This window comes from Aulonocara stuartgranti, assembly GCF_965226115.1.
Source record: "Aulonocara stuartgranti genome assembly, chromosome: 12".
Taxonomy (NCBI): domain Eukaryota; kingdom Metazoa; phylum Chordata; class Actinopteri; order Cichliformes; family Cichlidae; genus Aulonocara; species Aulonocara stuartgranti.
Genome location: NC_138948.1, coordinates 999478 through 1012861, shown reverse-complemented (window position 1 = coordinate 1012861; position 13384 = coordinate 999478). Strand labels below are relative to the sequence as shown.

The following is a 13384-nucleotide window of genomic DNA, read 5'->3' as shown; positions in this document are numbered from 1 at the left end:
TTAAAAATGTGGCGAGTTTACCTGGTGATATCCTCACGCGCGACGCGATCGCGAAAACAGCAAACAAGTAACACCACGCCGATGTTGTTCACAGGACAGCAAGAGTAAACGATCGGGAGACTCTTGTCGTCGTCATCGTTCCCCTCGCACGGTTTATTTCTCCGAATTCAGCGTTTTTGCTTCACAACTACAGCGAGCAGTTTACTTTGTGCACTAACATGGACTCGAGTCAACCAGCGCCACCTCTGGCCAAGTGCCACAGCCTACAGCCAGATCAGCCTGTGACACACATCTGCACCTGCTGCTATGATCACATTGAGTAGAGGCTGAGTGGCTGCACTTACTTCTATCCCTACTTTTATTTTTTCCATGTCTATTTAAGTGCTATTTATGACAGCATGTTTGCACTGAAGCACCGCAGCAATTTCCTAATGTTGTAAACCTGCTCAACATTTGGCAATAAACCCCTTTCTGATTCTGATTCTGATTCCTTTGTCCCCCTCCCCAGCCTCTCGAGGTTCTGGGGGGAGGCTGTAGTGTTTTATCACAAGCACATCCCTTGTGAAGGTTCTGTTTGATGTTGCTTCCTGCTTTTATGATCCTTTTGGTGAGCAGGAGGTCACACACACACATTCTCACATGTATACAGGTGCTTACACATACACACACATAGTGCCTTGTCTTTGTAACCAAGGGGGTTTTACGGTGGGAGGTGCTTTGGCTGTGATGTGTACTGTAATTGTCACGTCAATAAAAAGTTTACGAGGAAGCTGCTCTTTGAAGGATTTGGGCTAGAGACAGATGATGAGCATTATGCTCCACCGCCTGGTTCTGACCAAACCTCTCCCTCGTTAGCGAGTAAAAACACAGTTGGAGATGTTCTGTTATGTCTTGTGTTCTTCATGAGGAATAAGTCTCTAAACTATCGGGGCTTGTGGAAACACAGACCCAACAGAGGTAATTCCACAGGATTCACATCAGGAGGTGAATGAATCTGCATGTGGGCAGAAATAAACCGTCCTAAGAATAAAGAGAGTCGATGTTCAGACCCAGAGTAAAGATGTGAAACATCCCTGTAGTGAGTGGATCCTGAAACATGCCGGCTAAAACAAACAGATCCCATCAGACGGATGACTCTGGCTGCAGGTTCATCTGTAGCATCATCTGAGAATGAAAACCAGCCACGAGAAGAGCTTTGAGCCATGCTGCAGGTCAGGTGAATCAGCACAGATGGAAACATGAAGCTGCCACTCAGTAACATGATCCATTTATCTGCCTGATTCTTCTCTTACTGACCAACTTCTGCTAATGCACCATCGACATTATTCTGTCTGACTGTATCACGACCTGGTACGGCAGCTATAACGCTCTATGGAGGGTGGTCAGATCAGCACAGCGTATCACCAGGTCCGAGCTGTCAGCCATCCAGGACCTCTACAGGCAGCGCTGCAGGAGGACGGCCCAGAGGATCCTCTCTGGTCCCAGCAACACAGCCTCACACTCCTCATGTGGTACAGGAGCGTCCACACCCACAGCAGCAGATTCAGGGACAGTTTCTACTTATAATATAATATAATATAATACAATATAATATAATATAATATAATATAATATAATATAATATAATATAATATAATTCTACTTATAATGTTCTTCCTCTACCCCCCCATTTTTGCACATGTCGAGGAGCGTGTCAGGCTACATTTCACTGTGTGTTATACTTGTATAACTATGCATGTGACAAATAAAGAACCTTGAACCTACTTACAAGCCATCAGGATACTCACCTGCTGAAATATTGGACAGTTTATATTACACACTGTATATATCACTGACTCTGCAGCGGCTAAAGTATTTTTAGTAAACTGTATTTATTTATTTTACTCTTTTTTTTATATTTTTTATTTATATTTGTCTGATTTTTATCTAGATGTTACTGTAGTTTTGTGCGATTTAGTTGTTTTTTCTTTAACGTTGAGGATGCTGTGAGCCTAAGAATTTAATTGCCAAATAAAAACTGAAACGTCTTTAATGACTGTGTGTAGTGATGTTTTTAAAGATGTTACATAAACGATCTTCTCTTGTATCGTGACCCAAAATGGCCTGACTCAAGAAGTCACAGTGGATTCTGTGGAACAGAGAAACTGGGTGGGTCAGTTTGTTGTGTAATTCAGTTGAGTTAATAATTTTGCACATGTAATTCCAACTAAAAACACACCAGTGATTTCATAATCCTGCTGCTCCTGTCGTGAATATAAAGGCAGGAGTTTCTGTCAGAGATCAGCAGCGTTCAGCCGTCCAGAAGACTTCATCCAGCCACACAGCATCTCTGCACACTCGTAAGTCTACAACCACTCGCTCTGCATCTGTTTTATTTCATTCTGCTGTAAAATGCCGCCCTGCAGCTGAGCCTCTTATTAACGTTTTCTCATTGAAACAGTCATCCTCATGTTTTCCAGAATAGCATTTAATTCACAATACTTTTGTTTGACAGAGGTGCTGCAGGTATTATTAATGATGCCATTACAAATGTACTGCAGAATTATTGTTATTAGTTGGTCTTTTAAGCCCATTGCTGATTTCTCTCCATTTTTGTCTCTGTGTGTTTCCTTTAACTTTGTTAATGCAGGAACTCAAAATGCCCGAGTACATCACTGAACTCAAAGTGTCTTTGAATAAAGATGATGAGGAGATTTACAGTAAGCAAGGCTTCAGTAAAATTCCTGTTAATCTAAACCAAGGAGCTGGAGGAAACATCATCTACCTTTGGTACAAGAAAGGCATGGGCGCAGGAATCTCCACCATTCAATTTTCATTCAGCCAAGAGATGGCCAATGGCCTGCTCGAAGCAAAATATACAAAGATCGATAAAAACCTCAATGAGGGAGCAGGTGGAGACGAAATCTACCTGTGGTACTCCAAGTCTGACAAGAATGTTCCCATCGTGGACACTGATGTCACTGAAGATGCAAATGCTGAAGCTCAGAAGTTTAAAGACAGCTGGGAGAGACTGGCCTGTGACCTGAACCGCAATGCTGGAGGAAACCTGATCTACATGTGGGTGAAGAGGGAGAAACAAACCTACATCTCTGAGATCAAGACCACTATTAACTGCAGTGGAGATGGGGATAACTTCAACAATGGCTACATCCGAGTGGATGAAAACACCAACAGGGGTACAAATGAGAGAGGTAGTCCTACGCCTACCATCTTCCTCTGGTACCGCCTGAGCACCTACCCCAAGGATGCCTTCAGAGATCTGAAAGTCTCCACAAACCAGAGCAAATATGAAAAGTATCAAAAAGCAGGCTACCTGCCGGTGAACCAGGACCTGAACGAGGGGACCGGAGGAAACGAGGTGAACCTGTGGTACAAGAAAGACGGCAGTAAAAACCCCATCAAGGCCGTCACTGTGATCACCAACCAAGGAGCTGTGGGGCCGTACCAGAGTGCCGGGGTCAACGTCATCGAGGGGAGCCTAAACGCGGGCGGCAACGGTGTTCTCATTTATGTGTGTTTTAATCAGTGAGGGTAACCATGGTAACAGAGCTGAGCATGCTCACTGAGCAGAAAGATGTTTCTGTTAAAATGGTTTGATGATTGTTTTTCTTTCCTTTCTGTAATGATCTTCAATCACTGTGATCTCAGAGCTTTGACTCCACCAGCGATCATTGATCCAATCAATCTGTTTGATTAGCTCTGTATCACTTTATTCTGATGATTGTCTCTGTTTCAATAAAGCCTCTTTAGCATCTGAAATCTCTCTGTGTCGTGTGTCAAAGCTTCATGTGACGCTTGTTAACAGAATAAAGTGAGCTGAGCAGGATCAACACATGACTTCATTTATCAGAAACCTGAGCTCACTGTGTGGACACTTTAATAACATCAGTAGGATCTGTGGTAGTAGTATTAGCAGTAGTATTAATGGGTTTGTTGCAAAGCAGAAATCTCAGTAAATCCTGTTGTACGGACAAAGTGAGATCCAGATTATTCATCAGCTTTGATACGTATTATTATTTCTGCACACTTTGTGCTACAGCTCCAGCTGGGTGACGCTGAGCTCTTCCAGCCTGCGGGGCAAACACCTCACATAATAAAAGCATTTCACGTGCTGTGAAAGACGACTGTACCTTCCTTTGAACAGTGGGGGTGTAACTGGGCACAGATGTTTGATGAACCCTCACCTGATGTGACGGTCAGACTTCTTCCTTTCTTCCATAATCAGACATGAGTGGGTTTGTAACTCTAAACAGGACTGCTGGGATCTACCCACGATGTCATTCAGTCATCATAAAAATATTCAAACTTGCAGAGAATCAAATTCTGCTCAGGTTTTCATTTGTCATCTGCTGGATCTGCAGAGCCACACAACTGCTGTAAACACCTCCGATTTGAACACTTTTCCACAACAAAGATGCTGCTGAAGCCGACACACCACAGTCTTCCTGTACATAATCAAGCTAAACATAGCATCAGAGCGCTCATTAAAATCAGCAGCTGATAAATTGTCTTCCAGTTTGATCCAAATTCAACCTTTAAGATGCTCATTTGTTCTAATGTGTAGGAAACATTCAGCTCCAGGTAGCAGCAGGTCACACATGTGTGAACCTTTTTACTTTGAATCGTGTTCAGAGTAAAATATGATAAATATTCCAAATAGCCTGATTAAAGGAAGAAACTGTTTTTTAAATGATAATAAGTTAAACTGGAACACTTCCCAGGAGCTTGTACATATTCATGTCGTCTGTGCTGTGGGTCAGTGTCACGTAAAGGAAATGAAACTGACCAGAATGAACAGCGATGAAGAAGAAAGCAGGAGAGACCAAAGAGAAGATCGACCCATGATGGACAAAGAGTGACTCAGCGTTCAAACCCTGAAACAAATCAAGCTCCAAAGAGTTCAAGAGGAATCAGAGTTTCAGAGTCCGACTGAATCTAAAAGGATTCAGGAGGTGAGGTGGGAGAAAGGTGATCAGAACGCAGGGATGCTGGTTAAACATGATCATTCAGGCACCGTTAGTGAGGAAGAGGAGCAGAAAGTACAATGAGACTGGACAGATTTACTACAGCTGGCAGATACAGGGGATTCATGGAGTCCAGCACACTGTGGAGGGAAAGGAAAGGAAATAAGGAAGGAAAGGAAGCCTTAAAAAGTACGCTGGCTGACTGTCTGTCCAACCAATCAGAGAGCTCCTTACATCGCTCCATGGCTAATTTGCTCATTGATCTGAGTGAAGTTTCCCCTCCCCACGTTCTTCCAATCCAACAAAATCGGTGTGTCAAATGTTTGTGCTGCTATCATTTTAAAGATATTAATAAAAGCTTTTAGAGCTCACCCAACCTGCCCCTTCTTTACTGTGTAAAGGTTGTGAAACAGAAACTGTCGAGCCTCTCAAGATTAATACAGTAACTCCAACAATAATAGCTCATTCATAACAAACCAGCACAAATGTAGAACAGCTGCTGGATTTTACTTATTTCTCTTTTTAAATCGTGTTTTAAAAAATATTTTGAAAATGTGTTTTTTAATTTGCAATTCAAAACTGGTTTTTGAATCGAGGGTTTTATTGAGAGTTTAATTCTTTTTTTGTGAAATTCATTTTTGATTTGAAGTATTTAGTGATGGACTAATATTTCATTTTGAAATACTGATTTATAAATAGTGTTTTTATTTTAAATTAAATTATTGAAGAATAAATTACTGTCCAATACTGGTATTGGACACGTGATGTTTTCTAATCAAAATAAACTGAACATTATTTTTTTAAAGAATAAATATTTAAAAAAATGATGCAGATGCAGCAAATACACAAAACACTCAAATGCAAATTTGGACAATTTTTTCATTGTTCTGGCTGTAATGTACGGAGGGCTGGGAGTGCCAAAATTAAGTTTTTAAAAATACACCACAAAATAATTAAATTTCATTAATTAAAATGAAAATTATTTATAAACTATGTAAATAAGTAAATATAATTCATTTCATTTTAAAAATTTAATAAATTATTTACTATTTTAATTTCAAGTAATGACATGTAATAAATGGTAAATGTATTTATATAGCGCTTTACTAGTCCCTAAGGACCCCAAAGCACTTTACACATCCACGCATCCACACACTGGTGATGGCAGCTACATTGTAGCCACAGCCACCCTGGGGCGCACTGACAGAGGCGAGGCTGCCGGACACTGGCGCCACCGGGCCCTCTGACCACCACCAGTAGGCAGCGGGTGAAGTGTCTTGCCCAAGGACACAACGACCGAGACTGTCCGAGCCGGGGCTCGAACCGGCAACCTTCCAATTACAAGGCGAACTCCCAACTCTTGAGCCACGATCGCCCCGTGGCTCAATAATAAATTATTTAGTGATGTACTTGATCATTCTGACACTCCTGTCTGTCAGGTCTGAGGTAATGAGCAGACTCAAACAGACTTTATTTACAGTGACAGTTACTGTGGTTCCCGTGGCGATTTCGCCCAAATCCCACACAGTGCTCATGTCCTTGGTGGGAACTGTACAACAGCTACTCCCAATCTGTGGTTCCGCTTCCATAACTCCGGTCCCAATTCCTGGTGGAGAAAGTCAACAAGGATATCCAAACACACACAAAGTTTTCAAAAGCTATCCACGTCTGTACTGACGAGCACACTCGACGATCCAGTGTCGACTGAAGCTCAGCCACGCCGCTAAGTAGGAGAGGGCTGGTGAGCAGCAGGTGAGGCTGACTTCAGCACGGGAACACTTCCCGGTCAGATGACGCTCGAAACCGGACTTCCGGAAACAAACACACATGTCAACACACACACAGGGAAATAGGGGACCGGGAGAGGAGCAGAAACAAAAAACAACACACGGACACAATGGGCAAGTTGAGCAGCGAGGACTGCCAGATCATGACGCTGTCCTTCCATTACAGCGTGAAGGATTACCAAATCCAGATTAATGGTACTCTAACTGGGCTGCTGGGAGGGACAAAATTACACAGAATAAAAATCTTTTACTGATTAATTTAAATCTGATATTATCAGAAATATTGTGGAATATTTCATTAGTAATAAATTAATTCTTTGATTCACAAATAAGAAAGTTATTCCTGCTGCTGTCAGCTATCAAAGCAGGTCTGACCCAAACCCCAAAACATGAACATGTCTTTGTCTACCCAGATAGCAAGACGACATTGAATTGATGTTGATTTTTCATCCGATCCGTCGTTATGGTCAGGGTTGAAATGCCACTGTTGTAACAACATTGAAATACTGTGGTAAACCGACGGTCTTACTATAGGGACGTTGTAATGATGTTGATTTACTGTTGTTTTTTTGTCATTGATATGTGATCTATTTGTAGTCGACCAGGTGACAACAACAACGTCGAGAAAACGTCTATTTATAGTTGACCATAATTCGGCACCGGCCACCATCAAAAAGCCATCGATCTATAGTTGAGCGTTAAATTGCATTGCAACTGAGCGGGTATAAAGTACCGGAGACAGTAGATTTATTGTTCTTTTGTTATCAATGATTTCTGGTCTAGTTCACCAGCTTTAAAAAATCATGTCGACGTGCAATTTATGTATAGTTGACCGGGAAATTAAAGCAGCGATCACTTGGACTATTCCGCAGCACCCCTCTCAGTGGTACGTCCCTCCAGGTAACCATTGTCTTGTACAGTAGAGCGGGACATTAGATTTACTCTCAGCGGAATTGACCGGAGAAGGCATCAGTTCATGCACTGCACTGGCCTGCACCACGATTAGTATAAGGTAAGAATGAATGACTTTTGTTCTATTCGTTATTTAACAAAGTCTATCAACAAAGAAAACATTTTCGTTTCATACTTTTCCGTTATACAAAGCTAGCTTTAACGCTTCGAGGGTTCCTTTGTTCTTGCCGTCGCCTCGGCGCTTGACCCAGACTTTCGCTCTGTAGTTGCTTTTTAGCATAGTACTACAAAAAAATGTAAATCTGTGATATATGATTGATAAACGTAAAGGTAACTGTATAAATGTGTTCAATGACTTTGTTACTTTTAATGATTGGAGAGCACCCGCTTCGATTCGCACTCAATTCAAACTTTACGCTGCACGCTCACCTACCTTGCGTTTGCACCTTTTGTCCACACGTAAACTGCGTTTTCGTTAACAGAAAACAGATTTTTAAAGACGCCTGCCAGGGTGGATATTTTCGAAAACTCAGTTTTAGCATTTACGTGTTGACAAGGAAAACGGAGAAAACGCAGCGTCAAAGGTGTGCGCCTATTTTGACGCCACACTGTGCGCCAAGTTTTTGTCTCGGTGCCATGAATTCCTACAATGGCAGACTTAGACAAAATATTGTTAATTTTATTATCTTCAGTGTTTAAATGCTCACATACACACACGCAGTTACTGTCCCTTCACACATAGGACTCGGTTCAGCTTCTATGAGCCGTCTTTGTATCTAGTTTTCCTTCTTTATTGACATTGTGCCCTATTTTTCCTTTTTTTCAGATCTGATTTGGTAACTACCATCCACTTAAAAAATTAACTTTTTCTAAACAGCCCTCACCACTCCGGAGTCTTCCCCCCTGCCCACTGACAGCGGGCATCATAATGCCCCGCCCAGCTTCCGGCACATTTTCGATTTTTTTTCTGTAGATTCCAGAGACTCTGTGAGGCCACTATTACAAGGCAAGTTTGAAAATCTTGGAATTTCAGGTTTTACATGGTATAAATGGTAAATGGCCTGTATTTGCCTGTATTGTTGTGGACTTCAGGAGAATGCACACCCAACATGCTCCTCTGACCATTGACGGAGCGTCTGTGGAGAGAGTGAGCAGCACCAAGTTCTTGGGTGTGCACATCACAGAGGATCTCTCCTGGACGTACAACACCACAGCACTGGCCAAGAAATCACAGCAGCGTCTCTTCTTTCTCCGCAAACTAAGAAGAGCAGGAGCTCCAGCCCCCATCATGTACACTTTCTACAGAGGCACCATCGAGAGCATCCTGTCGAGCTGCATCACTGTGTGGTTTGGAGCCTGCAATGCGTCCTGCCATAGAACCCTCCAACGCATAGTGAGAGCTGCAGAGAGGATCATTGGTGTCTCTCTCCCCTCCCTCCAGGACATTTACAGCACCCGTCTCACTAAAAAAGCCCTTTGCATAGCGGCTGATCCCACGCACCCAATGCAAAGCTTCTTCAAGCTGCTGCCGTCGGGGAGGAGACTGCGGAGTCTCCAGGCCAGGACCAGCAGGCTGAAGGACAGCTTCATCCATCAGGCTGTCAGGAAGCTTAACTCCCTCCCGATTCTGCCCCCTCTCCCCTCTCTCCTCCACGGTCTCACTGAACTCTGTCACACACACACAAACACACACTCTCTGACTCACTCACTGGCCTGCACCAGTTACCAGTCACTTTGTGGAGCATTGGACTGCCATTACCTCATAAGACTTTGTTGTTACACTATCTCTTACCGTACACTACTAAATCTCCATTTGCACTATTTGCCTATTTGCACTACTCTGCCTGGTTTACACCCAATGTCATTTACCCATTATATTGTATATTGTATAGCTTTCTTGTTATATGTAAAATTGTATTGTATTTATTTAAATTTTTACTTTTTAATTATTTTACCTGCATTTTTTAATCACTCTTATATTTAAATGTTCATTTGCTATTTTATCTAGGGATTGAGAGTAACGTAGTTTCTATTCTCTGTATGTCCTGTACATGTGGCAGAATTGACAATAAAGTTGACTTTGACTTTGACTTTGATTTGTACAGCGCTTTAACTAGTCCCTAAGGACTCCAAAGCGCTTTACACATTCAGTCATCCACCCATTCACACACATTCACACACTGGTGATGGCAGCTACATATACAAATATCAAATATATGTGACAGGCAAAAACTCTTAGCAGTTACAACAACTTATACTTGAATGCAGAATGTTACACCATCACTATTAGTTTTTCGCCTCTCACTGCTTAAGCCATTAATCTTTCTAGAATTGTTCTTTGAAACAGATGCGACCTCACAAAAGATGTTAACTATGCTGTCAGACCTGACGAGAGCTGTTAACGAACTCCGTGAGGAGGTCAGAGCCATCCGCCATCCCTGCTGCAATGAATCGGTAGATGCTGGGGTACTGCCTCTGGATTTGCCCTTGCACAACATTGAGGAGCTAAACAATGCAGAGGCAGCTCTTCAATCACAAGAGGCAAATAAGGCAAAGGTGAGTAATATAAAGGTTATGTACACTTTGTAACTATAAAGTGTAATAGCTGTCAGATGTGATTTAAATACATAACAACGGCCTGTTGATTAAACACACAAGCACTTGCATACACATTTAAGACATGAGACACACTAATTCCATCTCTTAAAATGTGTCTATAGGTGAGACGCTTTGCCTTGATTGGAGGGACCACACTGCAGGGGCGAGACCGCCGTGTAATGGCTTATGCCATCACAAACGAGCTGGCCTCAGTACTAAACTGGGCAGGGAAAAAAACCAAGGACCAGACAAAGCAAAAAAAGGCATTTAAAGATACAGCGCTGTGCAGATGCATATTTGGTAAGTTTTACCGTTTATTGTAGTTTTATGAGCCTAAAGTGAAGAATAAAGGGATCAATTGATCTGCTGGGTGTTTCACATTTCCTATGTCCGGTTTTTGCTATATTACTTTGTCTTTGTTAATAACAAGACTTTCATGTCTGGTTAATCTGGAGATGGAGTCTTTGGTCTTCAGCTTGTTTAGTCCTCGGGTTGTAGTTTGTACAGCCCGAGGACCCCAATGTTTAGTTTGTTTTAAAGGATACACGGCACACCATGCTAAGACTTATCACTTTTTCCACTCATAGCTCTTTGGGAATCAAATGCGGCAGTTTGCAGATTTACGCCTGGTGACTTTCATGTTTATCAGCCAAGGAGTTTACATACTTTCTCCCTGCTGAAGACGGTTAACAAGAGCTTATTCATGTGTAGTTTTTTCTCTCTGTTACATCACATGCAATGCTTTCTTATTTTAGGATATTAATATTGACATGATACATTGTGAGACTTTTTTTATAAAGGGTGTCCAATTTGAGGAATAAGTACAATTATGTGTTTAGGTGGTTTAAGTATTGATGGAAACATGCAGTAGTTTAGTATTGGTTAAAATACCTATAAAGAGAGGTAGATTTCCAGTCATGATTTAACTGTTGTTTTAATAAAAAGCAACTGTGTGAAAGAGGTGGAAAATCAACACCATAGCTCAGTGTTTCAATATCAGAATCTGACATTGTTTCAATGTCAACAGTATTAGAAAATATAACGTTGAATCAACGTCAGGTTTCAACATTGATTCAAGCTTTGTGGGAGTAACCCACCCAGAGAGACAAAAGGGGGTGAGCTCATTGTGAAACCTGGCCCCACCCTATCATGTGATTTCCTAAAAACAACTCATCTCTTTTTCCTCTGTGAACAGACTGAGTGGACCATTTTGCATTAGTGTTCTGCTAATGTGTGCCGATTGGTTGTTTGGGACAGGATGTCCCTTGATGGCGCCCGTCAGACAGACGCCAGGAGGTTGTGGTGGCTGCAAGTGATGCAATCAGGAGGCAGCTGCTCGCCCCAAATCAACATGGAGGGCACTGTAAAGCAGCTCATGGTGCTGTGATAAACTATAACACTTACAGCAACATGAACGTGTCTGTGGAGACCAAACACTTTGTGTATCAGCTCTTTATTTTGGGGGGCACTGCCTCACTGCTGCCTCTGCTGGACACCAGAGGAACTGCAGCTCTGAGCACGCCATGCAGCTGCACGCACGGGGCGATCCGTGCTAACTCGCTAACGGAAATTTGCCGTGTTAATGCGGTTATGGCGTTAACGTCATTTTAACACTGACAGCACTATTTTTAATTTGTGTATCTGAACTCTGTGTGGCATTTATCTGGGCTCTAATCTAAGCTGCTGTGAACTTGTGATTTCTGAGGCTGGTGACTCAGATGAATGTATCCTCAGCAGCAAAGGGGACTCTTGGTCTTCCTTTCCTGGGGCGTCCTCGTGCAAGACAGCTTCATCGTATTCTTGATGTTTTGTGCGACTGCATTTGGGGACACATTCAAATTTTTAGCAGTTTTCCGACTGACTGACCTTCAGTTCTTAAAGTAATGACGAACTGTTGTTTCTCTTTACTTAGCTGATTGGTTCTCGCCATAATATGAATTCTAACAGTTGTCAAATAGCTGTCAGCTGTGCACCAACCGGACTGCTGCACAACACACCTGATGGACCTGTGGCAAGAAACTCCACAAAGTGGGCTGTACCAAGTGTGCCACATCACGGGGGAGTTTGGCTTCTTGTTTTTTAGACGATAGATGTTTAGCAGATAATACAGATGTTAAAGTTCGTCGTCTCTGTGATGAGCTCCTACAGCAGGGGTGGGCAACTCCAGGCCTCGAGGGCCGGTGTCCTGCAGGTTTTAGATGTGCCCTTGAACCAACACAGCTGATTCAAATGGCTAAATGACCTCCTCAACATGTCTTGAAGTTCTCCAGAGGCCTGGTAACGAACTAATCATGTGATTCAGGTGTGTTGACCAAAGGTGAGATCTAAAACCTGCAGGACACCGGCCCTCGGGGCCTGGAATTGCCCACCCCTGTCCTACAGTGATGATGGTTAGGCAGACCTCACGCTCATGCACTGTTTGGTTTCTGACAGATAAAAGTCTCCTGCAGAGACAAAGAGGACGAGCACACACAGGTGTAACGCAGCTGTTGTCATATTATTCACATCCATCGATCCGACAGGTGCACATTTTCAACCGTGTGACAGACTTTCAGATTAAATCTCAAGTTTTCTAAGTAAACCTCGCTGCTGACGAGAGCAGACGTTTTGCTAGCGTCTGGCTCCAGTACAGCTTTTTTTAAGGAAGTGATGTCGGACCTTGGGCTGGTCCAATCAAACGTAGTGTACTGTTCTTCAGCGACCTGTCTCATCATCACTCACAGAACTTCAGTATGAACGTGGAGGAGTGGACAGTGTGCTGTAGCCTCCATGTGACCACGGCTGTTTGACCCGCAGAGCCACAGGATGTGCTGGACTTACCTGTGAAACACTGCACAGGTGTTACAGTGAGCCGGCTTTTTTAGGTCCCTTTCAGTTTGTGTCAGAGGGTCTCTGGTTATGAAAGTACAAGCTGAACAGTGTCTGACATGACAGTGTCCTACTTCCTGTACAGACCTGCGAATGAGCATCTGTGGATCACAGGTCATCTGACAGATGTGACGAGAGGAAAGACTCCAGAGAACAGCACGACCTGCAGCACACAGAAATGTGGTCGTGGTAATCAGCGCTTCGCTTCAGGTCAGCAGGTTAACTTATATTTTTGACCGTATTCATGTGAAACGT

The 13384-nt window shown here is 42.8% G+C and overlaps 1 protein-coding gene across 2 annotated transcripts; it reads left to right on the top strand.

Moving 5' to 3' along the window:
- The first annotated feature begins 7646 nt into the window (after positions 1–7646).
- LOC309719727 (uncharacterized protein) lies at positions 7647–13043 on the top strand. Of its 2 annotated transcripts, XM_082556050.1 has the most exons (5): positions 7647–7763; positions 8490–8669; positions 10011–10219; positions 10384–10561; positions 12985–13043. In XM_082556050.1, the coding sequence occupies exons 3-5, from the start codon at positions 10028–10030 to the stop codon at positions 13023–13025; spliced, it is 411 nt and encodes a 136-aa protein (XP_082412176.1). In that variant the 5' UTR covers positions 7647–7763; positions 8490–8669; positions 10011–10027; the 3' UTR covers positions 13026–13043. The 2 variants fall into 2 exon arrangements, with proteins under 2 accessions (XP_082412176.1, XP_082412177.1); XM_082556051.1 differs by lacking the exons at positions 7647–7763; positions 8490–8669 and having other exon boundaries at positions 9968–10219.
- The last annotated feature ends 341 nt before the right edge of the window (positions 13044–13384 follow it).